The sequence below is a fragment of the Oncorhynchus gorbuscha genome, unplaced genomic scaffold, assembly GCF_021184085.1.
Source record: "Oncorhynchus gorbuscha isolate QuinsamMale2020 ecotype Even-year unplaced genomic scaffold, OgorEven_v1.0 Un_scaffold_1732, whole genome shotgun sequence".
Classification (NCBI taxonomy): Eukaryota; Metazoa; Chordata; class Actinopteri; order Salmoniformes; family Salmonidae; genus Oncorhynchus; species Oncorhynchus gorbuscha.
Window position 1 is genome coordinate 50313 of NW_025746426.1, and position 27973 is coordinate 78285.

At 45.4% G+C, this 27973-nt stretch overlaps 1 protein-coding gene across 1 annotated transcript; it reads left to right on the top strand.

Annotated features, from left to right (window-relative positions):
• Window positions 1-4: 4 nt before the first annotated feature.
• On the top strand, window positions 5-5975 carry LOC124023948 (chondroitin sulfate proteoglycan 4-like). Its single transcript, XM_046338114.1, has 4 exons — window positions 5-65; window positions 2308-2416; window positions 2517-2631; window positions 2845-5975. Exons 1-4 carry the CDS (start codon window positions 5-7, stop codon window positions 4600-4602), a joined length of 2043 nt encoding a protein of 680 aa, XP_046194070.1. The 3' UTR covers window positions 4603-5975.
• The last annotated feature ends 21998 nt before the right edge of the window (window positions 5976-27973 follow it).

Sequence of the window (27973 nt, forward strand, 5' to 3'; positions counted from 1 at the left end):
CAGGATGGACATCTCCTACGAGAATGCTGGACCCGACCGCAAGACTCTGCTTCTCGCTAACACAGGTGGGCCTTTGGTGAATCATTGCATAATGTCTTGCATAATGTCTTGTTGTTGTACATCATCAATGTTCATTTTCCAGGATTATTATACAATTAAGGGGAGAACCAAAGCTGCCAAAATTAGAGCTCAATTAATAAATAAATGCACACACAAATAGATAAATGTAAAAATAAAATATAAAAAAAATGGCTGAATGATTGCACACATACAGTGCATTCAGACACCTGTTTTAACATTCTGTTACATTAGTCTTATTCTAAAATGGATGAAATCGGTTTTAGAAATGTTTGCAAATGTATTAAAAACAAAAATTGAAATATCAAATTTATATAAGTATTCAGACCCTTTACTCAGTACTTTGTTGAACCACCTTTGGCAGCGATTACAGCATCGCGTCTTCTTGGGTAATGACGCTACAAGCTTGGCACACCTGTATTTGGGGAGTTTCTCTCACTCTTCTCTGCAGATCCTCTCAAGCTCTTGTCAGGTTGTATGGGGAGTGTCGCTGCACAGCTATTTTCTTGTCTCTCCAGAGATGTTTGATCATATTCAAGTCCAGGCTCTGGCTGGGCCACTCGGGGACATCCTGAGACTTGTCCCGAAGCCACTCCTGCGTTGTCTTGGCTGTGTGCTTAGGGTTGCTGTTCTGCATTTTTGCAAACTCCAAGTGGGCTGTCATGCCTTTTACTGAGGAGTGGCTTCCATCTAGCCACTCTATGATAAAGGCCTGATTGGTAAAGGGCTGCAGAGATGGTTGTCCTTCTGGAAGGTTCTCCCATCTCCACAAAGGATCTCTGGAGCTCTGTCAGAGTGACCATCGGAATTTCTTGGTCACTTCCCTGACCAAGGCCCTTCTCCCACGATTGCTCAGTTTGGCCGGGCGGCCAGCTCTAGAAAGAGTCTTGGTGGTTCCAAACTTCTTTCATTTAAGAATGATGGAGGCCACTGTGTTCTTGAGGACTTTTAATGCTGCAGAATGATGGAGGCCACTGTGTTCTTGGGGACCTTCAATGCTGCAGAATGAAGGAGGCCACTGTGTTCTTGGGGACCTTCAATGCTGCAGAATAATGGAGGCCACTGTGTTCTTGGGGACCTTCAATGCTGCAGAATGATGGAGGCCACTGTGTTCTTGGGGACCTTCAATGCTGCAGAATGAAGGAGGCCACTGTGTTCTTGGGGACCTTCAATGCTGCAGAAATGTTTTGGTTCCTTTGACCTCATGGCTTGGTTTTTGCTCTGACATGAACTGTCAACTGTGGGACCTGAGCTCAATTTTGAGTCTCATACTAAAGTGTCTGTATTTTTTTAATTTGACCTTTATTTAAGCAGGCAAGTCAGTTAAGAACAAATTTTTATTTTTCTAGGAACAGTGGGTTAACTGCCTGTTCAGGGGTAGGAACAGATTTGTACCTTGTCAGCTCGGGGTTTAACTTGCAACCTTCCGGTTACTAGTCCAACACTCTAAACACTAGGGTAGAACGACTAACCACCAGGCTTTGTACCTTGCCTCCTCTACCTCTCAGCTCTAACCACTAGGCTACCCTGGGCTACCCTGCCACCTCTACACTCTAACCACTAGGCTACCTGCTGCCTCTACACTTTGCCTCCTCTACACTCTAACCACTAGGCTACCCTGCCTCCTCTACACTCTAACCACTAGGCTACCCTGCCTCCTCTACACTCTAACCACTAGGCTACCCTGCCTCCTCTACACTCTAACCACTAGGCTACCCCTGCCTCTCTACACTCTAACCACTAGGCTACCCTGCCTCCTCTACACTCTAACCACTAGGCTACCCTGCCTCCTCTACACTCTAACCACTAGGCTACCCTGCCTCCTCTACACTCTAACCACTAGGCTACCCTGCCTCCTCTACCCTAACCCACCTCTACACTCTAACCACTAGGCTACCCTGCCTCCTCTACACTCTAACACCTACACTCTAACCACTAGGCCCCTGCCACTCTACACTCTAACCACTAGGCTACCCTGCCTCCATATAGTTATGTAAATAAGACATCTGTTTCTTCTTTTTAATACATTTGCAAAAATTCCTAAACTACCTCTAACCACTTTTTTTGCGTTGTCATTATGCAGTATTGTGTGTAGATTGAGGAAATGGTTTTATTTAATCCGTTTTAGAATAAGGCTGTAACATAAAAAATGTGGAAAAGGGTCTGAATATTTCTGTAATTACGGCAGCTTCGGTCCTCCATACCGACTTTTCTCTCGTTGCATTCTAGGTGCGGTGGTGACCGAGGGTGACCACATCGTCATCGACGAGTCCATGCTGGATGCGTCTAACCTTATGTCCAAGCTGCCCACAACCCAGCGCAGCTCTCACGAGATCTGGTTCCAGGTGAAGTCTCTACCCCAGCACGGGGTCATTGTGGTGGGAGAGAGGAACCTCACTGTGGAGAAACCCAACTTCTCCCAGTACATCCTCAACAAGTATGGCATCACGTACCGGCACGAACGACTCCGAGACACTCCACGACCACTTTGTCTTCGACACCTGGCTGAACCCCAAGGGTAAGCCGGCCCAGCGCCCTCTGGAAGACAGCCAGGTACTTAATGTTGCTAACCTACCTTGTATTTTGCACACATTTATTCAACTGTTTATTTCTGTTTATTATTTTTTAAATCTGTTCAAACATTGTTTATGTTGCAAAATGAATTGCCTCCATTGAGGATATTGGAAGTTCTGCTTCAAACTCTTAATGCAGAGGACAAGATTCCATTCAACAAAATAAAGTAATATTCTTCTTCTCTATAATCAGGTTCTGGAGGAGTGGTTCAACATCACGGTGATCCCAGTCAACGACCAACCGCCCGTTCTGAAGACCAAAGCCCCCAGCCTGAGCGTGGTGCAGGGGGACACAGTGGCCCTGGGGCCGGAGAACCTCAATGTGGAAGACTTGGACAACCCTTCAGAGGATATCCAGTACACTGTCGTCAGCAAGCCTAACAACGGCTATCTGGCCCTGGGAGGAAGCCTGAACGAGTCTGTGGTGTCCTTCACTCAGGCTCAGATCAACAGTGGCATGGTGTACTTTGTTCATGATGGAAGCCGGGCTTCTGGGGTGTTTTATTTTAGTGTTTCCGATGGCCATCACAAACCGGTCTATAAGCTCTTCAACCTCGAGGTGACGGAGATCACCATCTCCCTTGTCAACAACACTGGGCTGGCTCTGGAGCAGGGACAGACGTCCGTGGTTTTAACCCAGGAGAGTCTGGTGGCAGAGACCAATGGAAAAAACACAACGGTTCACTACCGGATCACAGCTGCGCCACGGTACGGCAAGATCCTCCGGCTGGATGACCAGGAGGTCAACCAGTTTGAGCAGGAGGACTTAAGGACGGGTAGCTTGTTTTATCACATGACGGCCCTCACGTCTGGTCAGGACAGCTTTGAGTTCACCGCGTTTACATCGGAAGCTAACCTGACAAACCAGGTTGTCAACATCACAGTTAAGCCCCTGGTCAGGTTTGGCGAGGGGGTGAGAATATCCAATGGCATCGTGGTCAAACTCAACACTGGTTTCCTCAACGCAACTGAGCTGGCTTCTCTATCCGTCAGCGACCCTTTCTTCGAGGTCGTCTCTCATCCAAAGTATGGAAAGCTGGTCCGAGGAAAAGCCAAAGCTGGTAAGAAAACCGAGCCACTGGGGTCTTTCTCCTTTCAGGATGTGAAGCAGGAGAGGCTATCCTTCGAGCTCAACGCCAACGTGACTGGAGTGCAGGAGCTGAACGACTCGTTGGTGTTCATTCTGAAAGCGGAGAACGTCCCACCTGCCAGGGGAGAGTTCCGGTTCACTATCGTTCCGTATGATCCATCGCTAGATCTAACCACCATGAGTCCCATCCTGACCACCAGCAGTCCTTTCTCTCAGCCTCTGAACCAAACGACAGTGTTCGGTGTTGGGACGGCACTACCCTCTCTGTCCACCTCCCTCCTTTCCACACAGAGACCCAGCAAGACCCACCAGAAGTTCAAAGGTCGCAACCGCTGGGGGAACACCAACAGGAACGACTCGGCAGGTACAGATACTACTCTGGGCAAGCCCACCCTGAGTAAAGGAGACGACAATGAGATTTCCTTTGTGAATACACCGGTCCGAGTAGAGTCATACCCACAGACGTCTTCCAGCCTGATATTGGTGATCCTACCTCTCCTGGCCATGCTCTTATTGGTCATCATCCTAGTGGTGCTGGTTCTCCTGCTGCGACGCAACAGGAAGAGGAAACAGAAACCTGTCACCTTGAAGCCGCCAGCCTCACCCTCGCCCTCGCCCTCAACCCCACCGGCCTATAACGGCCAGTCGCAGAGGAGCGCGGCTGTTCCCACGGTAACGGTGACCCCACTGAGCCCCAGTAGCCCTGCCCTGGACAGACTGCCTCCTTCAGCCAATCAGGGCTTAGTTAGCAACTCCACATCACTGCTACTTTGCTCGTGGAACGGTGTAGATCCAGAGAGTTCAGCCCAGCTCATTAGGACCACACCCCCCACTCTACAGCAGAACCAATACTGGGTATGACTCTGTAGCTGCTGCCACCTAGAGGAGGGATGGGGAAGTGGACTGTGTACATTAACATCCATCCCCACCAACCCCACTCATCGTTACACTGTAAACCATGACACTACTGTACTATTTGATTTGTGATATAATCAAAGCATTTTCTACTGAAGCTAAGCACAATCAGCACTGGGAATTCCAACCACTATCCCAACTTTGCAACATAATTAGTACTGGGAATAACAACCACTATTCCCACATAACAACCTAATAAGGAGTTGGTAGCCTATCACTGCTGGACAAAATAGACACAATCATGAATAGGTACTGACCACTAGTCCAACTCACCTCTACCAACTACTGGGAACATGTTCAGTAATACATCATTTATGTTCAGTATTGAAGAAGTTACTTCTTGCTCTGACTTTCGGGGGTTTTAGCCCAAGCAAAGCGTCAATATATAAGATGACCTACAAGTAGTGAGCGTGGTTAAACTAAACCGATACCAATCCCCCAGCAGGAGAACAGAGAAAGGAAGTAGTAGTGAGCGTGGTTAAACTAAACCGATACCAATCCCCCAGCAGGAGAACAGAGAAAGGAAGTAGAAACTCAAAACACATGAACTATAAAAGGCTGGCGAGGAAAGGACGGGTCATAACTAGCAGTGAGTATCACAGGCGGCTGGTGGCGCCTTAATTAGGGAGGACGGCTCATAACGATGGCTGGAATGGAGTAAATGGTATCAACCACTCTGAAACTCTGTGTTTGATTCCATTCCATTAACTTCGTTCCAGCCGTTATGAGCCGTCATTTGTATATATACAGTATATGAAAAAAAAAAAAATGGTGTGTCAATTTCTACCACCCCACCCAACTAAAGATGGTCCAGCCCATCTGGCATTTGCCAGAATTGCCAGATGGCCAATTCGCCCCTATTACAGTATTACTTTTGGGACGTTGTGGTACTCACCTTAGACCAGTGGGAGAAGTGCATGTATGCATACATTCATGGTTTCCTGATTTCTTGTGATCGAGGGATGTCGCCTTACCACTCTCTTGTAATGGTGTATATATTTAATTTTATGGTATTTTATATATTAAAACCCATTCTTCCTACAGTATAATACTTATTTCAAGCCATAGCGGAAGATCCCTGTGTACTGCAGTCATAAATGTTACACTGCAACCCTTAAGGTTTAGGGTTTTGTTACACTGTAAAACCAGATTGTGTCAAATCTACCCCTTGAAAGAAAACACCTCTGTAAAAATCGGCTACATGCCAAATGGTACTTTTCATTATTTTACATTTCTCCACTGAACAACAATATAAAACGCAACATGTAAAGTGTTGGTCCTGTGTTTCATGAGCTGAAATAAAAGGATCCCACTAATGTTTCAATACGCACTAAAAGCTTGTTTCTCTCACATTTTAAAATGTGTTTACATCTCTGTTAGTGATGATTATATAATTTGTCAAGATAATCCATCCACCTGACAGGTGTGGCAAATCAAGATGTTTAAACAGCCTGATCATTACACAGGTGCACCTTGTGCTGGGGGACAATATAAGGCACTCTAAAATGTGCATTTTTGTCACACAGCACAATGCCACAGACGAGCGTGCAATTGACATGCTGACTACAGGAATGTCCACCAGAGTTTTTGCCAGAGAATTTCATGTTCATTTCTCTACCATAAGCCGCCTCCAACATCATTTCTCCAACAACGTTTTAGAAAATTTGGCAGTACGTCCAACCGGCCTAGCAACCACAAACCATGTGTATGGCGTCGTGTGGACAAGCAGTTTGCTGATGTCAATGTTGAGAACAGCTCCATGATGGTGGTGGGGTTATGGTATGGGTAAGGCATAAGCTACGGACAACGAACACAATTGCATTTTATTGATAGCAATTTGAATGCAGAGAAACACTGTGCCGAGATCCTGAGGTCCATTGTCGTGCCATTTATCCTCCTCCATCACCTCATGTTTCAGCAGGATAATGCACGGCCCCATGTTGCAAGGATCTGTGCACAATTCCTGGAAGTTGAAAAGGTCCTGGTTCTTCCATGACCTGCATACTACCAGATGTCACCCATTGAGCACGTTTGGGATGCTCTGGATCGACATGTACAACAGTGTGTTACAGTTCCCCCACCAATATTCAGCAACTTTGCACAGTCATTGAAGAGGAGTGGGACAACATTCCACAAGCCACAGTCAACAGCCTGATCAACTAGGTGAAGGATATGTTTTGCTCTGCATGAGGCAAATGGTGGTCATACCAGATACTGACCGCTTATACTCCCGTATACTCTGGGAGTAATTAAACTGCTGTGCCATGCAGGTAGGTCACTCGTGATTCAAGTCAGTATTCAACATACATCCATTTCTGAGGAGGGGCAACAGTGAGAACTGTTACCTTCAAGTTAAATTAAAATTACATTTAAAAAATGAAAAGTAGGTTTCGGGTTTTGCTAGAGTATTATGGACGGGGATGGCAGATGGGTGTAAGCACCTACCTCTGATTCCAAAGGTTGCATGTTCGAATCCAGCAGAGGAAAGTTGTCTTTGATATTTTTGTTTTAAGCCTTAACCCTTACCTTAATCAACCTACGTTGATGCCTAAACTTAACCTGAGTTGATGCTTAAACTTAACCCGAGTTGATGCTTTAACTTAACCTGAGTTGATGCTTTAACTTAACCTGAGTTGATGCTTTAACTTAACCTGAGTTGATGCTTAAACTTAACCTGAGTTGATGCTTAAACTTAACCTGAGTTGATGCTTAAACTTAACCTGAGTTGATTGATGCTTAGCACCATACTTAACCTGAGTTGATTGAGTTTGTTTGCCTTAGCACCATACTGCCAGGTCTCTGACCTCCTCCCTATAGGCTGTCTCATCGTGGTCAGTAATCAGGCCTCTACCACCAGGTCTCTGACCTCCTCCCTATAGGCTGTCTCATCGTGGTCAGTAATCAGGCCTCTACCACCAGGTCTCTGACCTCCTCCCTATAGGCTGTCTCATCGTGGTCAGTAATCAGGCCTCTACCACCAGGTCTCTGACCTCCTCCCTATAGGCTGTCTCATCGTGGTCAGTAATCAGGCCTCTACCACCAGGTCTCTGACCTCCTCCCTATAGGCTGTCTCATCGTGGTCAGTAATCAGGCCTCTACCACCAGGTCTCTGACCTCCTCCCTATAGGCTGTCTCATCGTTGTCAGTAATCAGGCCTCTACCACCAGGTCTCTGACCTCCTCCCTATAGGCTGTGTCGTCGTTGTCAGTAATCAGGCCTCTACCACCAGGTCTCTGACCTCCTCCCTATAGGCTGTCTCATCGTTGTCAGTAATCAGGCCTCTACCACCAGGTCTCTGACCTCCTCCCTATAGGCTGTGTCGTCGTTGGTCAGTAATCAGGCCTCTACCACCAGGTCTCTGACCTCCTCCCCTATAGGCTGTCTCATCGTTGTCAGTAATCAGGCCTCTACCACCAGGTCTCTGACCTCCTCCCTATTAACATCAGATGGTATTGTGTGGTAGCCTGGTACCAGATCTGTTTGTGCTGCCATGGCAACTTCATGGCGGTTTGTCAGTTGGCCAATGAGCATAGCAAGATGAGGTCAGCTGTCAGATGGAGATACACATGTAATAGAAGCTGTCCTGCTACTGAAAGGACATCGCAATTAGTCAATCCACATGACCACGGGAAGGTCTGAGAGAAGGACAAGTAGCAATTTGTGTTTCTCAATGTGTTTCCTAACAAGCCACTGGGTTAGCACACACGTGTTCCATTGTATAATAAGATGAGCCTTTCTTTTCCTGTTCAGTGAAAACCCTTGATCTCCCAGCTATCTCTCCAGCTCATCAACATGAGGTGTATATTATTAGATAATAAAACATGACCCCTAGACTGGTCACAGCAGAGGACAGGAAGTTAAAAGCCCCCAGACTGGTCACAGCAGAGGACAGGAAGTTAAATACCCCTAGACTGGTCACAGCAGAGGACAGGAAGTGAAATACCCCCCAGACTGGTCACAGCAGAGGACAGGAAGTTAAATATCCCCTAGACTGGTCACAGCAGAGGACAGGAAGTTAAATATCCCCTAGACTGGTCACAGCAGAGGACAGGAAGTTAAATATCCCCTAGACTGGTCACAGCAGAGGACAGGAAGTTAAATATCCCCTAGACTGGTCACAGCAGAGGACAGGAAGTTAAATATCCCCTAGACTGGTCACAGCAGAGGACAGGAAGTTAAATATCCCCAGACTGGTCACAGCAGAGGACAGGAAGTTAAATACCCCTAGACTGGTAACAACAGAGGACAGGAAGTTAAATACCCCTAGACTGGTAACAACAGAGGACAGGAAGTGAAATACCCCCAGACTGGTCACAGCAGAGGACAGGAAGTTAAATACCCCCAGACTGGTCACAGCAGAGGACAGGAAGTTAAATACCCCCTAGACTGGTCACAGCAGAGGACAGGAAGTTAAATACCCCCTAGACTGGTCACAGCAGAGGACAGGAAGTTAAATACCCCCTAGACTGGTCACAGCAGAGGACAGGAAGTTAAATACCCCCTAGACTTGTCACAGCAGAGGACAGGAAGTTAAATATCCCCTAGACTTGTCACAGCAGAGGACAGGAAGTGAAATACCCCCTAGACTTGTCACAGCAGAGGACAGGAAGTGAAATACCCCCTAGACTGGTAACAGCAGAGGACAGGAAGTTATAATTACACAACTCTCTTCCTGTGTCTGTTCTGTCGAGAAACATCGTCACAATACTTTACTTGAAAGGAGTTTGAAGCTTGTGGTAGCTCTATTTGAAAGGTCATTCAGTTAGGCTTTACGGAACTAAAAAGGCCTGTCTTGACAAATAAAACTGAGCATGTGCAAAGATTGGAGTGGATCTCCCAGCTCCCACTTTATTGGCTAACAAAGTGTTTGACGTAGTGCGTGATTTGATTTGCTCATATCAAATTTAACAAAGTGAGAGAAAAGGGAGCAGGAGTCTTCTCTCAAACGAAGGAGAGGGAACCACAGGAACTCTCATCCATTCATGTAGAACCCGAGAGGTGCTTATGTCACAGAGCCCCTGAACATCAGAGTGGCAGAGATGGTCAGTCCTTCCAGACATTAGTTGGGGCCTGTTCTGGTTGGGGCCTGTTCTGGTTGGGGCCTAGTTGGGGCCTGTTCTGGTTGGGGCCTGTTCTGATTGGGGCCTAGTTGGGGCCTGTTCTGGTTGGGGCCTAGTTGGGGCCTGTTCTGGTTGGGGCCTGTTCTGATTGGGGGCTGTTCTGATTGGGGCCTGTTCTGGTTGGGGCCTAGTTGGGGCCTGTTCTGATTGGGGCCTAGTTGGGGCCTGTTCTGGTTGGGGCCTGTTCTGATTGGGGGCTGTTCTGATTGGGGCCTGTTCTGATTGGGGCCTGTTCTGGTTGGGGCCTGTTCTGGTTGGGGCCTGTTCTGATTGGGGCCTAGTTGGGGCCTGTTCTGGTTGGGGCCTGTTCTGGTTGGGGCCTGTTCTGGTTGGGGCCTGTTCTGATTGGGGCCTAGTTGGGGCCTGTTCTGGTTGGGGCCTAGTTGGGGCCTGTTCTGGTTGGGGCCTGTTCTGATTGGGGCCTGTTCTGGTTGGGGCCTGTTCTGATTGGGGCCTAGTTGGGTCCTGTTCTGGTTGGGGCCTGTTCTGATTGGGGGCTGTTCTGATTGGGGCCTGTTCTGGTTGGGGCCTGTTCTGGTTGGGGCCTGTTCTGATTGGGGCCTGTTCTGGTTGGGGCCTGTTCTGATTGGGGCCTAGTTGGGGCCTGTTCTGGTTGGGGCCTGTTCTGATTGGGGCCTAGTTGGGGCCTGTTCTGGTTGGGGCCTGTTCTGGTTGGGGCCTAGTTGGGGCCTGTTCTGGTTGGGGCCTGTTCTGATTGGGGGCTGTTCTGATTGGGGCCTGTTCTGGTTGGGGCCTAGTTGGGGCCTGTTCTGATTGGGGCCTAGTTGGGGCCTGTTCTGGTTGGGGCCTGTTCTGATTGGGGGCTGTTCTGATTTGGGCCTGTTCTGATTGGGGCCTGTTCTGGTTGGGGCCTGTTCTGGTTGGGGCCTGTTCTGATTGGGGCCTAGTTGGGGCCTGTTCTGGTTGGGGCCTGTTCTGGTTGGGGCCTGTTCTGGTTGGGGCCTGTTCTGATTGGGGCCTAGTTGGGGCCTGTTCTGGTTGGGGCCTGTTCTGGTTGGGGCCTGTTCTGGTTGGGGCCTGTTCTGATTGGGGCCTGTTCTGGTTGGGGCCTGTTCTGGTTGGGGCCTAGTTGGGTCCTGTTCTGGTTGGGGCCTGTTCTGATTGGGGGCTGGTCTGATTGGGGCCTGTTCTGGTTGGGGCCTGTTCTGGTTGGGGCCTGTTCTGGTTGGGGCCTGTTCTGGTTGGGGCCTGTTCTGATTGGGGCCTAGTTGGGGCCTGTTCTGGTTGGGGCCTGTTCTGATTGGGGCCTGTTCTGATTGGGGCCTGTTCTGATTGTGGCCTAGTTGGGGCCTGTTCTGGTTGGGGCCTGTTCTGATTGGGGCCTAGTTGGGGCCTGTTCTGATTGGGGCATAGTTGGGGCCTGTTCTGATTGGGGCCTAGTTGGGGACTGTTCTGATTGGGGCCTAGTTGGGGCCTGTTCTGATTGGGGCCTAGTTGGGGCCTGTTCTGATTGGGGCCTGTTCTGATTGGGGCCTAGTTGGGGCCTGTTCTGATTGGGGCCTAGTTGGGGCCTGTTCTGATTGGGGCCTAGTTGGGGCCTGTTCTGGTTGGGGCCTGTTCTGATTGGGGCCTGTTCTGATTGGGGCCTAGTTGGGGCCTGTTCTGATTGGAACATCAAATATAACTAGATTTCCTGGTCTACTGACATGAGATCTGTGCTCGGTTGGACAAACAGTTAGGAGGATAAATAGTTTTCTTGTATTGTTGAAGCATTTCTTTTGTTACGTGTTATAGGGTTTTGTTTTAATTGACAATAAAGTTTGTCTCATGATTCATAGTGCGCCTGAACATCTTGTGACCTGGATAAAGGAGAGTCAGAAACTATCCCTCTTCTAAGTCACCAGGTCAGAGTTTACTCACAACAGCAGTTTCTGCAGCTGTTTCAATTGATTCACTTGAGAAAAAAAAATATATATTTTTAAAAAGGGTGACAGAAAGAGGAAACGGAGAACCAAGGAAATACTGACTTTAGTTCCTGAAGGGTTTTTCAGTTCTAAATTTGTGGTTAAATAAAGCATCCTCCCATCTGTTTACTGTAAAAATATATATTTTCTCAGTTTCCTCTTTCTGAGCTTCATGGACAGAACGTGTTCTCAACTAAATCAAACTGTTTTGCACGCTATTTTATTTTAAAAAAAACTTTACTTAACTAGGCAAGTCAGTTAAGAACAAATTCTTATTTTCAATGACGGCCTAGGAACAGTGTGTTAACTGCCTGTTCAGGGGCAAAACGACTGATTTGTACCTTGTCAGCTCGGGGGGTTTGAACTTGCAACCTTCCGGTTACTAGTCCAACGCTCTAACCACTAGGCTACCCTGCCGCCCCTCCACTCTAACCACTAGGCTACCCTGCCGCCCCTCCACTCTAACCACTAGGCTACCCTGCCGCCCCTCCACTCTAACCACTAGGCTACCCTGCCGCCCCTCCACTCTAACCACTAGGCTACCCTGCCGCCCCTCCACTCTAACCACTAGGCTACCCTGCCGCCTCTACACTCTAACCACTAGGCTACCCTGCCGCCTCTACACTCTAACCACTAGACTACCCTGCCACCCCTCCACTCTAACCACTAGGCTACCCTGCCGCCCGCTATAATCTATCCTTCAACATGACTTGGGTGAAAACATGACTTTTCCCCAGGAGCGTAGTGTCACGTTCTTCAAAACGAGCAGACCAAGGCACAGTGTGAGACCAAGGCACAGACCAAGGCACAGTGTGAGACCAAGGCACAGACCAAGTCACAGTGTGAGACCAAGTCACAGACCAAGGCACAGTATGAGACCAAGGCACAGTGTGAGACCAAGGCACAGACCAAGGCACAGACCGAGGCACAGTGTGAGACCAAGGCACAGACCAAGGCACAGTGTGAGACCAAGGCACAGACCAAGGCACAGTGTGAGACCAAGTCACAGACCAAGGCACAGTGTGAGACCAAGGCACAGTGTGAGACCAAGGCACAGACCAAGGCACAGTGTGAGACCAAGGCACAGACCAAGGCACAGACCAAGGCACAGTGTGAGACCAAGGCACAGACCAAGGCACAGTGTGAGACCAAGGCACAGACCAGGGCACAGTGTGAGACCAAGGCACAGTGTGAGACCAAGGCACAGACCAAAGCACAGTGTGAGACCAAGGCACAGACCAAGGTACAGTGTGAGACCAAGGCACAGACCAAGGCACAGACCAAGGCACATTGTGAGTATTAGTTACACATCTTTTAATTACAAAGTGAAACAAAATAACAAAACTACAAAGACCCCGTGACAACATAACGCTCAAACACACTAACACAAACAATATCCCATAACCCACAGGTGGAAAACAAATGCTACTTAAAGTATGATCCCCAATTAGAGACAACGATAGCCAGCTGCCTCTAATTGGGAATCATGCCAAAACCCCAACATTGAAAAATGATCCTAGAACCCCACATAGAAAATATAAACTAGAACCCCACATAGAAAATATAAACTACCTGACATACTCCACCATAGAAAAGAAAGGCTCTCTATGGTCAGGACGTGACATGTAGCTAATTGTAGATCTGAGATAATCAACAACTGTGAGAGATATCTCATTGGGACACAGAATGTCACGTAACTGTTTTAGAATCTATTGTGGCATGCTCTGGTTTCAGAGGGGGGAGGGTACTTATTAATGTAAACAAGTACTCGGTAACCGTAGCCTCACCCTGTCACACACAAGTTTTAAAATCTAAAAGATAATCCACCATCCAATACAATATACCCTCCCTCACAAAAAAAAACAATTTTAAGAACCTCATTCTCACTGTCCCCAAGTTATCACTAGAAGAACGCATGCACCACCCACCTGAGGATCTGTGTTCTTCAGCCATACATTTCCTGTGTTTTGAAGGTATTCAAAAATACACCTGTCACTTAAAATCTCGCTGGGTTGACTGCTTTCATTTTACTCCTGTGAGTATTTCATACTCTTTCTTTGTGCCCGTAGATCCCCCCCCCCCCTGTGAATTTTACGACCGTGGAAATGTTTGTAATGACCTGTCAAACACACCTCGGTAACGGCTGAAGTGGGCTCGGTGGAATACATTGTCTTTCCGTTGCGTCGATAAGATCGCTACAGCTCTGTTTGGGATTTAACGCGCCGTCTCGACACTTCACAATACAGAGAAGATAACTTTATTTAGTTCTAGACAGAGCAGGTAGTTCTAGACAGAGCAGGTAGTTCTAGACAGAGCAGGTAGTTCTAGACAGAGCAGGTAGTTCTAGACAGAGCAGTTAGTTCTAATATAATAATAATAATATATGCCATTTAGCAGACGCTTTTATCCAAAGCAACTTACAGTCATGTGTGCATACATTCTACGTATGGGTGGTCCCGGGAATCGAACCCACTACCCTGGCGTTACAAGCGCCATGCTCTACCAACTGAGCTACAGAAGGACCTAGACAGAGCAGGTAGTTCTAGACATAGCAGGAACTAGGTCTAGACAGAGCAGGTAGTTCTAGACAGAGCAGGTAGTTCTAGACAGAGCGGGTAGTTCTAGACAGAGTGGGTAGTTCTAGACAGAGCAGGTAGTTCTAGACAGAGCAGGTAGGTCTAGACAGAGCAGGTAGTTCTAGACAAAGCAGGTAGTTCGAGACAGAGCAGGTAGTTCTAGACAGAGCAGGTAGTTCTAGACAGAGCAGGTAGTTCGAGACAGAGCAGGTAGTTCTAGACAGAGCAGGTAGTTCTAGACAGAGCAGGTAGTTCTAGACAGAGCAGGTGGGTCTAGACAGAGCAGGTAGTTCTAGACAGAGCAGGTAGTTCTAGACAGAGCAGGTGGGTCTAGACAGAGCAGGTAGTTCTAGACAGAGCAGGTGGGTCTAGACAGAGCAGGTAGTTCTAGACAGAGCAGGTAGTTCTAGACAGAGCAGGTAGTTCTAGACAGAGCAGGTGGGTCTAGACAGAGCAGGTAGTTCTAGACAGAGCAGGTAGTTCGAGACAGAGCAGGTAGGTCTAGACAGAGCAGGTAGTTCTAGACAGAGCAGGTAGTTCTAGTCAGGTTTCAAGACTAGTCAGAGCAGGTAGTTCTAGACAGAGCAGGTAGGTCTAGACAGAGCAGGTAGTTCTAGACAAAGCAGGTAGTTCGAGACAGAGCAGGTAGTTCTAGACAGAGCAGGTAGTTCTAGACAGAGCAGGTAGTTCGAGACAGAGCAGGTAGTTCTAGACAGAGCAGGTAGTTCTAGACAGAGCAGGTAGTTCTAGACAGAGCAGGTGGGTCTAGACAGAGCAGGTAGTTCTAGACAGAGCAGGTAGTTCTAGACAGAGCAGGTGGGTCTAGACAGAGCAGGTAGTTCTAGACAGAGCAGGTGGGTCTAGACAGAGCAGGTAGTTCTAGACAGAGCAGGTAGTTCTAGACAGAGCAGGTAGTTCTAGACAGAGCAGGTGGGTCTAGACAGAGCAGGTAGTTCGAGACAGAGCAGGTAGGTCTAGACAGAGCAGGTAGTTCTAGACAGAGCAGGTAGTTCTAGTCAGGTTTCAAGACTAGTCATTCAACTGAGACTGCTCTCCTCTGTATCACGGAGGCGCTCCGCACTGCTAAAGCTAACTCTCTCTCCTCTGCTCTCATCCTTCTAGATCTATCGGCTGCCTTCGATACTGTGAACCATCAGATCCTCCTCTCCACCCTCTCCGAGTTGGGCATCTCCGGCGCGGCCCACGCTTGGATTGCGTCCTACCTGACAGGTCGCTCCTACCAGGTGGCGTGGCGAGAATCTGTCTCCTCACCACGCGCTCTCACCACTGGTGTCCCCCAGGGCTCTGTTCTTGGCCCTCTCCTATTCTCGCTATACACCAAGTCACTTGGCTCTGTCATAACCTCACATGGTCTCTCTTATCATTGCTATGCAGACGACACACAATTAATCTTCTCCTTTCCCCCTTCTGATGACCAGGTGGCGAATCGCATCTCTGCATGTCTGGCAGACATATCAGTGTGGATGACGGATCACCACCTCAAGCTGAACCTCGGCAAGACGGAGCTGCTCTTCCTCCCGCGGAAGGACTGCCCGTTCCATGATCTCGCCATCACGGTTGACAACTCCATTGTGTCCTCCTCCCAGAGCGCCAAGAACCTTGGCGTGATCCTGGACAACACCCTGTCGTTCTCAACTAACATCAAGGCGGTGGCCCGTTCCTGTAGGTTCATGCTCTACAACATCCGCAGAGTACGACCCTGCCTCACACAGGAAGCGGCGCAGGTCCTAATCCAGGCACTTGTCATCTCCCGTCTGGATTACTGCAACTCGCTGTTGGCTGGGCTCCCTGCCTGTGCCATTAAACCCCTTCAACTCATCCAGAACGCCGCAGCCCGTCTGGTGTTCAACCTTCCCAAGTTCTCTCACGTCACCCCGCTCCTCCGTTCTCTCCACTGGCTTCCAGTTGAAGCTCGCATCCGCTACAAGACCATGGTGCTTGCCTACGGAGTTGTGAGGGGAACGGCACCTCAGTACCTCCAGGCTCTGATCAGGCCCTACACCCAAACAAGGGCACTGCGTTCATCCACCTCTGGCCTGCTCGCCTCCCTACCACTGAGGAAGTACAGCTCCCGCTCAGCCCAGTCAAAACTGTTCGCTGCCCTGGCCCCCCAATGGTGGAACAAACTCCCTCACGACGCCAGGACAGCGGAGTCAATCACCACCTTCCGGAGACACCTGAAACCCCACCTCTTTAAGGAATACCTAGGATAGGTTAAGTAATCCCTCTCACCCCACCCCCCCTAAGTTTTAGATGCACTATTGTTAAGTGACTGTCCCACTGGATGTCATAAGGTGAATGCACCAATTTGTAAGTCGCTCTGGATAAGAGCGTCTGCTAAATGACTTAAATGTAATGTAAATGTAAATGTAGACAGAGCAGGTAGGTCTAGACAGAGCAGGTAGTTCTAGACAGAGCAGATTCTTGATGGTTGCTCCCTGTTAAACCCTTTATGTTAATGTATTAATATATTCAAACGCAGAAGGTATCTTTATTTAACACAAAATATATATTCTGAAAATTAGAAAATGTATATTTGTGTGCTTTCTACAAATGTTTATTTTTAATTTTCCATTAAATTGAATAGCTTAATTCCTACCAAAATCCTTTAAATGTATTATGTGAAATTAATCTGTCAATATCTGATGGATTTTATAACATTTGAAAGATTGGAGTATCTTCATCCATTGTCCAACTGTTGCATGAATTAGAACGGCTTTTAAAACCCCTAATGCCACATCCTAATCTTTAAAGGCCCTGTGTATTTATCATCTTCGACGGCCCTGTGTATTTATCATCTCTAAAGGCTCTGTGTATTTATCATCTCTAAAGGCTCTGTGTATTTATCATCTCTAAAGGCCCTGTGTATTTATCATCTCTAAAGGCCCTGTGTATTTATCATCTCTAAAGGCCCTGTGTATTTATCATCTCTAAAGGCCCTGTGTATTTATCATCTCTAAAGGCCCTGTGTATTTATCATCTTCGATGGCTCTGTGTATTTATCATCTTCAACAGCCCTGTGTATTTATCATCTTCGATGGCTCTGTGTATTTATCATCTCTAAAGGCCCTGTGTATTTATCATCTCTAAAGGCCCTGTGTATTTATCATCTTCGATGGCTCTGTGTATTTATCATCTTCAACAGCCCTGTGTATTTATCATCTTCGACGGCTCTGTATATTTATCATCTCTAAAGGCCCTGTGTATTTATCATCTTCGACGGCTCTGTGTATTTATCATCTCTAAAGGCTCTGTGTATTTATCATCTTCGACGGCTCTGTGTATTTATCATCTCTAAAGGCCCTGTGTATTTATCATCTCTAAAGGCTCTGTGTATTTATCATCTCTAAAGGCCCTGTGTATTTATCATCTTCGACGGCTCTGTGTATTTATCATCTCTAAAGGCCCTGTGTATTTATCATCTCTAAAGGCCCTGTGTATTTATCATCTCTAAAGGCCCTGTGTATTTATCATCTCTAAAGGCCCTGTGTATTTATCATCTCTAAAGGCCCTGTGTATTTATCATCTTCGACGGCTCTGTGTATTTATCATCTTCGATGGCCCTGTGTATTTATCATCTCTAAAGGCCCTGTGTATTTATCATCTTCGACGGCTCTGTGTATTTATCATCTCTAAAGGCCCTGTGTATTTATCATCTCTAAAGGCTCTGTGTATTTATCATCTTCGATGGCTCTGTGTATTTATCATCTTCGACGGCTCTGTGTATTTATCATCTTCGACGGCTCTGTGTATTTATCATCTTCGATGGCTCTGTGTATTTATCATCTTCGATGGCTCTGTGTATTTATCATCTTCGATGGCTCTGTGTATTTATCATCTCTAAAGGCCCTGTGTATTTATCATCTTTAAAGGCTCTGTGTATTTATCATCTTCGACGGCTCTGTGTATTTATCATCTTCGACGGCTCTGTGTATTTATCATCTTCGATGGCTCTGTGTATTTATCATCTCTAAAGGCCCTGTGTATTTATCATCTCTAAAGGCCCTGTGTATTTATCATCTCTAAAGGCCCTGTGTATTTATCATCTTCGATGGCTCTGTGTATTTATCATCTTCGATGGCTCTGTGTATTTATCATCTTCGATGGCCCTGTGTATTTATCATCTGTAAAGAGCAGAGCTAAAGGCTTTGTTAATCTTGCCCCTCGTCTATTTAGTTTTGTTTCGGGGGGCCGGCAGCGTCAGCCCAACTCTCTGTCACGTCAGAGCGCTGCAGACACAGATGGTTAAATGAGATTGTAATTGCCTGAGAGTTGAGAGGAATTAGCCATGTTATTGACGTGGCATCTCTCTGAAAGTGCTCTCTACAGTCCTCACATTATTGATTGGTCAATTTATAGCACAAGGAAGATGTCAATATGGCGTGTGTGTGTGTGTGTGTGTGTGTGTGTGTGTGTGTGTGTGTGTGTGTGTGTGTGTGTGTGTGTGTGTGTGTGTGTGTGTGTGTGTGTGTGTGTGTGTGTGTGTGTGAGATTGTGTGAGATTGTGTGTGTGTGTGAGATTGTGTGTGTGTGAGAGATTGTGTGTGTGAGAGAGATTTTGTGTGTGAGAGAGTGTGTGTGTGTGTGTGTGTGTGTGTGTGTGTGTGTGTGTGTGTGTGTGTGTGTGTGTGTGTGTGTGTGTGTGTGTGTGTGTGTGTGTGTGTGTGTGTGAGCGAGAGAGATTGTGTGTGAGCGAGAGAGATTGTGTGTGTGTGTGAGAGATTGTGTGTGTGTGTGTGAGATTGTGTGTAGTACATGAATGAAGAGCATTCTTCTGTATTGATGCACGTCAGCTGACAGGAGCGCTGTCAACTGTGGGTCAGTGTTGGACACGGAGGTCACTGGACATCAGGCTGTGTGTGTGTGTGTGTGTGTGTGTGTGTGTGTGTGTGTGTGTGTGTGTGTGTGTGTGTGTGTGTGTGTGTGTGTGTGTGTGTGTGTGTGTGTGTGTGTGTGTGTGTGTGTGTGTGCGTCATGGTAGAAAGTACTGAGGCAGCAGATCTCTTCTGATTTCCTGACCACACAGACTACACAGCCACTGGCTCACACTTTTGTACTTTGACAGAAGAGCACATACAATTCATATACTGTATTGGAAAACCCTGTTCTTCTGTGGAAAGTAGTACTGCGTTGAGTTAAAGTAGTACTGCGTTGAGTTAAAGTAGTACTGCGTTGAGTTAAAGTAGTACTGCGTTGAGTTAAAGTAGTACTGCGTTGAGTTAAAGTAGTACTGCGTTGAGGTAAAGTAGTACTGCGTTGAGTTAAAGTAGTACTGCGTTGAGTTAAAGTAGTACTGCTTTGAGTTAAAGTAGTACTGCGTTGAGTTAAAGTAGTACTGCGTTGAGTTAAAGTAGTACTGCGTTGAGTTAAAGTAGTACTGCGTTGAGTTAAAGTTGTACTGCGTTGAGTTAAAGTAGTACTGCGTTGAGTTAAAGTAGTACTGCGTTGAGGTAAAGTAGTACTGCGTTGAGTTAAAGTAGTACTGCGTTGAGTTAAAGTAGTACTGCATTGAGTTAAAGTAGTACTGCGTTGAGTTAAAGTAGTACTGCGTTGAGTTAAAGTAGTACTGTGTTGAGTTAAAGTAGTACTGCGTTGAGGTAAAGTAGTACTGCGTTGAGTTAAAGTAGTACTGCGTTGAGTTAAAGTAGTACTGCTTTGAGTTAAAGTAGTACTGCGTTGAGTTAAAGTAGTACTGCGTTGAGTTAAAGTAGTTCTGCGTTGAGTTAAAGTAGTACTGCGTTGAGTTAAAGTTGTACTGCGTTGAGTTAAAGTAGTACTGCGTTGAGTTAAAGTAGTACTGCGTTGAGGTAAAGTAGTACTGCGTTGAGTTAAAGTAGTACTGCGTTGAGTTAAAGTAGTACTGCATTGAGTTAAAGTAGTACTGCGTTGAGTTAAAGTAGTACTGCGTTGAGTTAAAGTAGTACTGCGTTGAGTTAAAGTAGTACTGCGTTGAGTTAAAGTTGAGGTCAAAAGTTGAGGTCAAATAACAGCAAGCAATGCAGGTGTAGAAGCACATCACATCACATCTACCCCCAGTAACTAGTATCTACCTACAGTAACTAGTATCTACCCCCAGTAACTAGTATGCTGTACAGAAACCCAGACTAAAACCCCAAACAGCACCTCCTACCCCCACCTCTACTCCTCTACCTCCAGTAACTAGTATCTACCTACAGTAACTAGTATCTACCCCCAGTAACTAGTATCTACCTACAGTAACTAGTATGCTGTACAGAAACCCAGCCTAAAACCCCAAACAGCACCTCCTACCCCCACCTCTACTCCTCTACCTCCAGTAACTAGTATCTACCCCCAGTAACTAGTATCTACCCCCAGTAACTAGTATCTGCCCCAGTAACTAGTATCTACCCCAGTAACTAGTATCTACCCCCAGTAACTAGTATCTACCCCCAGTAACTAGTATGCTGTACAGAAACCCAGCCTAAAACCCCAAACAGCAAGCAATGCAGATGTAGAAGCACATCACATCACATCTACCCCCAGTAACTAGTATCTACCCCCAGTAACTAGTATCTACCTACAGTAACTAGTATCTACCCCCAGTAACTAGTATCTACCTACAGTAACTAGTATGCTGTACAGAAACCCAGCCTAAAACCCCAAACAGCAAGCAATGCAGATGTAGAAGCACATCACATCACATCTACCCCCAGTAACTAGTATCTACCCCAGTAACTAGTATCTACCTACAGTAACTAGTATCTACCCCCAGTAACTAGTATCTACCTACAGTAACTAGTATGCTGTACAGAAACCCAGCCTAAAACCCCAAACAGCAAGCAATGCAGATGTAGAAGCACATCACATCACATCTACCCCCAGTAACTAGTATCTACCCCCAGTAACTAGTATCTACCCCCAGTAACTAGTATCTACCTACAGTAACTAGTATCTACCCCAGTAACTAGTATCTACCCCCAGTAACTAGTATGCTGTACAGAAACCCAGCCTAAAACCCCAAACAGCAAGCAATGCAGATGTAGAAGCACATCACATCACATCTACCCCCAGTAACTAGTATCTACCCCCAGTAACTAGTATCTACCCCCAGTAACTAGTATCTACCTACAGTAACTAGTATCTACCCCCAGTAACTAGTATCTACCCCCAGTAACTAGTATGCTGTACAGAAACCCAGCCTAAAACCCCAAACAGCAAGCAATGCAGATGTAGAAGCACATCACATCACATCTACCCCCAGTAACTAGTATCTACCCCCAGTAACTAGTATCTACCCCAGTAACTAGTATCTACCTACAGTAACTAGTATCTACCCCAGTAACTATTATCTACCCCCAGTAACTAGTATCTACCCCCAGTAACTAGTATCTACCCCCAGTAACTAGTATCTACCTACAGTAAATAGTATCTACCCCCAGTAACTAGCATCTACCTACAGTAACTAGTATCTACCCCCAGTAACTAGTATCTACCTACAGTAACTAGTATCTACCTACAGTAACTAGTATCTAACCCCAGTAACTAGTATCTACCTACAGTAACTAGTATCTACCCCCAGTAACTAGTATCTACCTACAGTAACTAGTATCTACCTACAGTAACTAGTATCTACCCCCAGTAACTAGTATCTACCCCCAGTAACTAGTATCTACCCCCAGTAACTAGTATCTACCCCCAGTAACTAGTATCTACCTACAGTAACTAGTATGCTGTACAGAAACCCAGCCTAAAACCCCAAACAGCAAGCAATGCAGATGTAGAAGCGCATCACATCACATCTACCCCCAGTAACTAGTATCTACCCCCAGTAACTAGTATCTACCTACAGTAACTAGTATCTACCCCCAGTAACTAGTATCTAACCCCAGTAACTAGTATCTACCTACAGTAACTAGTATCTACCCCCAGTAACTAGTATCTACCTACAGTAACTAGTATCTACCTACAGTAACTAGTATCTACCCCCAGTAACTAGTATCTACCCCCAGTAACTAGTATCTACCTACAGTAACTAGTATCTACCCCCAGTAACTAGTATCTACCCCCAGTAACTAGTATGCTGAACAGAAACCCAGCCTAAAACCCCAAACAGCAAGCAATGCAGATGTAGAAGTGCATCACATCACATCTACTCCCAGTAACTAGTATCTACCCCCAGTAACTAGTATCTACCCCCAGTAACTAGTATCTACCGACAGTAACTAGTATCTACCCCCAGTAACTAGTATCTACCCCCAGTAACTAGTATCTACCCCCAGTAACTAGTATCTACCTACAGTAACTAGTATGCTGTACAGAAACCCAGCCTAAAACCCCAAACAGCAAGCAATGCAGATGTAGAAGCGCATCACATCACATCTACCCCCAGTAACTAGTATCTACCTACAGTAACTAGTATGCTGTACAGAAACCCAGCCTAAAACCCCAAACAGCAAGCAATGCAGATGTAGAAGCGTGAGGTAAAGAGCCGTGTCAGAAGTGGTCTGATGACTGCTACTTCCTCAGGAAATGACGTAAGGTTCACTAAACTTTTCACATGTTTTATTTTCCAATGAGCAAAAGACATGAATTATGCCTGCCTGTCAGAAGAAATACACTTTCAGTCAGCAAAAAGCAACATTTAATCAGTTTTGGTTTATTTGAATAAGTTAGTCCTATGCAGTTTGAACCACAAACGACTCTTCTGCTTCTTGAACTGGAAAGTGTTAGTGACTGAAAATAGATTCACAGAGATTCCTAATTCACAGAGATTCCTAGTGATTCCCAGTAAACTGACTCAACTAAACAGAGAGAGAGGGAAGCTGTGTGTTCCCAAGTCACTTCTTGTTGTTTCTATTAATTCAACTCTCTGAATGCTCAGGGAGAGGGAAATAATTTACACACACGACACAAAGACAAGAAGAAGAAGATGTGTGTGTGTGTGTGTGTGTGTGTGTGTGTGTGTGTGTGTGTGTGTGTGTGTGTGTGTGTGTGTGTGTGTGTGTGTGTGTGTGTGTGTGTGCGTGCGCGTGCGTGTGCGTGTGCGTGTGCGTGTGTGTGTGTGTGTGTGTGTGCGTGTGTGTGTCTTGCAGAGCAGCCAGCCAGGGGGAGGGGTTAGTGGGGGAAACAGTCAGCGTTTTTCAGCAGACAACATGAATGAGGCCCCACCACAGCACAGTGGACTTCCTGTTGACTATAAAAACCAAACCAATAGTCAGGCTGAACTGAAGAATACCTACTGCTCTGCTCCCACATTCCAGAACCTTCATTCCCACCAGGTACAGACGTTGTTCATTCCTCTGCATGCATTCCAAAATGGCACACTATTCTCTAGAGTCCTATGGGCCCTGTTTTCATGAATCCCCCTGTGATAGTGGGAATGGCAGTATGCAACAGGGGGGGCAATTGAATGCAAGCTTCACAAATTAAAAATAAATAAATTACTAAAACATTTCTATCGTGTCCATCTATAGGCAACAGGGTTGTTTTTCTCGACCCTCTCAGTTTTCCCAACACCAGATAATGACCATAAAGAGTAGAACCAATTCACCTGATTTTACACTGTGATTTCACTATTTCATTTCCAATGTTTTTTGGGGGGAGAAAAAAAAACTAAAAAATCTTCATATCTTCAATAGTTCAGTTCAAGTAACAGGATAGACATTAAAATAGGGGATAGGATGTAAATGGATTGTTAACCATCAGAATTTGGGGGGTTTAGGTGGGTTAAAATCAGAATTTTGGGGGTTTAGGTGGGTTAAAATCAGAATTTTGGGGGGTTTAGGTGGGTTAAAATCAGAATTTTGGGGGTTTAGGTGGGTTAAAATCAGAATTTGGGGGGCTTAGGTGGGTTAAAATCAGAATTTTGGGGGGCTTAGGTGGGTTAAAATCAGAATTTTGGGGGTTTTGGTGGGTTAAAATCAGAATTTTGGGGGTTTAGGTGGGTTAAAATCCGAATTTTGGGGGTTTAGGTGGGTTAAAATCCGAATTTTGGGGGTTTAGGTGGGTTAAAATCAGAATTTTGGGGGTTTTGGTGAGTTAAAATCAGAATATTGGGGGTTTTGGTGGGTTAAAATCAGAATATTGGGGGTTTTGGTGGGTTAAAATCAGAATATTGGGGGTTTTGGTGGGTTAAAATCAGAATATTGGGGGGTTTTGGTGGGTTAAAATCAGAATTTTTGGGGGTTTAGGTGGGTTAAAATCCGAATTTTGGGGGTTTAGGTGGGTTAAAATCCGAATTTTGGGGAGTTTAGGTGGGTTAAAATCAGAATTTAGGGGTTTTGGTGGGTTAAAATCAGAATATTGGGGGTTTTGGTGGGTTAAAATCAGAATATTGGGGGTTTTGGTGGGTTAAAATCAGAATATTGGGGGTTTTGGTGGGTTAAAATCAGAATATTGGGGGGTTTTGGTGGGTTAAAATCAGAATTTGGGGGTTTAGGTGGGTTAAAATCAGAATATTGGGGGTTTTTGGTGGGTTAAAATCAGAATATTGGGGGTTTTGGTGGGTTAAAATCAGAATATTGGGGGGTTTTGGTGGGTTAAAATCAGAATTTTGGGGGTTTTGGTGGGTTAAAATCAGAATTTTGGGGGTTTTGGTGGGTTAAAATCAGAATTTTGGGGGTTTAGGTGGGTTAAAATCAGAATTTTGGGGGTTTAGGTGGGTTAAAATCAGAATATTGGGGGTTTTGGTGGGTTAAAATCATAATATTGGGGGTTTAGGTGGGTTAAAATCAGAATTTTGGGGGTTTAGGTAGGTTAAAATCAGAATTTTGGGGGTTTAGGTGGGTTAAAATCAGAATTTTGGGGGTTTAGGTGGGTTAAAATCAGAATTTTGGGGGTTTAGGTGGGTTAAAATCAGAATTTTGGGGGTTTAGGTGGGTTAAAATCAGAATTTTGGGGGATTTAGGTGGGTTAAAATCAGAATATTGGGGGTTTAGGTGGGTTAAAATCAGAATTTTGGGGGTTTAGGTGGGTTAAAATCAGAATTTTGGGGGTTTAGGTGGGTTAAAATCAGAATTTTGGGGGTTTAGGTGGGTTAAAATCAGAATTTTGGGGGTTTAGGTGGGTTAAAATCAGAATTTTGGGAGGCTTAGGTGGGTTAAAATCAGAATTTTGGGGGATTTAGGTGGGTTAAAATCAGAATATTGGGGGTTTAGGTGGGTTAAAATCAGAATTTTGGGGGTTTAGGTGGGTTAAAATCAGAATATTGGGGGTTTTGGTGGGTTAAAATCAGAATTTTGGGGGTTTTAGGTGGGTTAAAATCAGAATATTGGGGGTTTAGGTGGGTTAAAATCAGAATTTTGGGGGTTTAGGTAGGTTAAAATCAGAATTTTGGGGGTTTAGGTGGGTTAAAATCAGAATTTTGGGGGTTTAGGTGGGTTAAAATCAGAATTTTGGGGGTTTAGGTGGGTTAAAATCAGAATTTTGGGGGATTTAGGTGGGTTAAAATCAGAATATTGGGGGTTTAGGTGGGTTAAAATCAGAATTTTGGGGGTTTAGGTGGGTTAAAATCAGAATTTTGGGGGTTTAGGTGGGTTAAAATCAGAATTTTGGGGGTTTAGGTGGGTTAAAATCAGAATTTTGGGGGTTTAGGTGGGTTAAAATCAGAATTTTGGGGGTTTAGGTGGGTTAAAATCAGAATTTTGGGGGGCTTAGGTGGGTTAAAATCAGAATTTTGGGGGTTTAGGTGGGTTAAAATCAGAATTTTGGGTGAGATTTAGGTGGGTTAAAATCAGAATATTGGGGGTTTAGGTGGGTTAAAATCAGAATTTTGGGGGGTTTAGGTGGGTTAAAATCAGAATTTTGGGGGGTTTAGGTAGGTTAAAATCAGAATTTTGGGGGTTTAGGTGGGTTAAAATCAGAATTTTGGGGGTTTAGGTGGGTTAAAATCAGAATTTTGGGGGTTTAGGTGGGTTAAAATCAGAATTTTGGGGGATTTAGGTGGGTTAAAATCAGAATATTGGGGGTTTAGGTGGGTTAAAATCAGAATTTTGGGGGTTTAGGTGGGTTAAAATCAGAATTTTGGGGGTTTAGGTGGGTTAAAATCAGAATTTTGGGGGTTTAGGTGGGTTAAAATCAGAATTTTGGGGGTTTAGGTGGGTTAAAATCAGAATTTTGGGGGTTTAGGTGGGTTAAAATCAGAATTTTGGGGGCTTAGGTGGGTTAAAATCAGAATTTTGGGGGTTTAGGTGGGTTAAAATCAGAATTTTGGGTGAGATTTAGGTGGGTTAAAATCAGAATATTGGGGGTTTAGGTGGGATAAAATCAGAATTTTGGGGGTTTAGGTGGGTTAAAATCAGAATTTTGGGGGTTTAGGTAGGTTAAAATCAGAATTTTGGGGGTTTAGGTGGGTTAAAATCAGAATTTTGGGGGTTTAGGTGGGTTAAAATCAGAATTTTGGGGGTTTAGGTGGGTTAAAATCAGAATTTTGGGGGGTTTAGGTGGGTTAAAATCAGAATTTTGGGGGATTTAGGTGGGTTAAAATCAGAATATTGGGGGTTTAGGTGGGTTAAAATCAGAATTTTGGGGGGTTTAGGTGGGTTAAAATCAGAATTTTGGGGGTTTAGGTGGGTTAAAATCAGAATTTTGGGGGGTTTAGGTGGGTTAAAATCAGAATTTTGGGGGTTTAGGTGGGTTAAAATCAGAATTTTGGGGGTTTAGGTGGGTTAAAATCAGAATTTTGGGGGCTTAGGTGGGTTAAAATCAGAATTTTGGGGGTTTAGGTGGGTTAAAATCAGAATTTTGGGGGATTTAGGTGGGTTAAAATCAGAATATTGGGGGTTTAGGTGGGTTAAAATCAGAATTTTGGGGGTTTAGGTGGGTTAAAATCAGAATATTGGGGGTTTAGGTGGGTTAAAATCAGAATTTTGGGGGTTTAGGTAGGTTAAAATCAGAATTTTGGGGGTTTAGGTGGGTTAAAATCAGAATTTTGGGGGTTTAGGTGGGTTAAAATCAGAATTTGGGGGTTTAGGTGGGTTAAAATCAGAATTTTGGGGGTTTAGGTGGGTTAAAATCAGAATTTTGGGGGATTTAGGTGGGTTAAAATCAGAATATTGGGGGTTTAGGTGGGTTAAAATCAGAATTTTGGGGGTTTAGGTGGGTTAAAATCAGAATTTTGGGGGTTTAGGTGGGTTAAAATCAGAATTTTGGGGGTTTAGGTGGGTTAAAATCAGAATTTTGGGGGTTTAGGTGGGTTAAAATCAGAATTTTGGGGTTTAGGTGGGTTAAAATCAGAATTTTGGGGGCTTAGGTGGGTTAAAATCAGAATTTTGGGGGTTTAGGTGAGTTAAAATCAGAATTTTGGGGGATTTAGGTGGGTTAAAATCAGAATATTGGGGGGTTTAGGTGGGTTAAAATCAGAATTTTGGGGGGTTTAGGTGGGTTAAAATCAGAATTTTGGGGGGTTTAGGTGGGTTAAAATCAGAATATTGGCATTTTAGCTAGCCTTTATTCATATAATTCTCAGATGTATTGAATTGTCTACGTGGTCAATATTAAAGGGAACTCCATTTAATATACCAGGAGTTTAAAACGTTTTACTGGTGCATGGCGTCTACTGACCTTATTAAAGGGACGCAAAAGGCACTATTTTCGTGGAACGACCCTGTCGGGGTTTTTAGGGAAAGGAGTGGGCAGGGCTGCTCCGTCGTTTGACCCACAGTCGGTTAAGGTCTGCCAGTTTAAATGCATTACCTCATGGGAGCCAAAAAAACCC

Excerpts from the sequence above, each read along its gene's own strand:
- LOC124023948 (XM_046338114.1), top strand. The coding sequence starts at position 5 with ATGGACATCTCCTACGAGAATGCTGGACCCGACCGCAAGACTCTGCTT. Across the intron at positions 2,417-2,516 it reads CGCAGCTCTCACGAGATCTG|TATGGCATCACGTACCGGCA; the intron begins GTTCCAGGTGAA and ends ATCCTCAACAAG. Across the intron at positions 2,632-2,844 it reads GCCCTCTGGAAGACAGCCAG|GTTCTGGAGGAGTGGTTCAA; the intron begins GTACTTAATGTT and ends CTCTATAATCAG.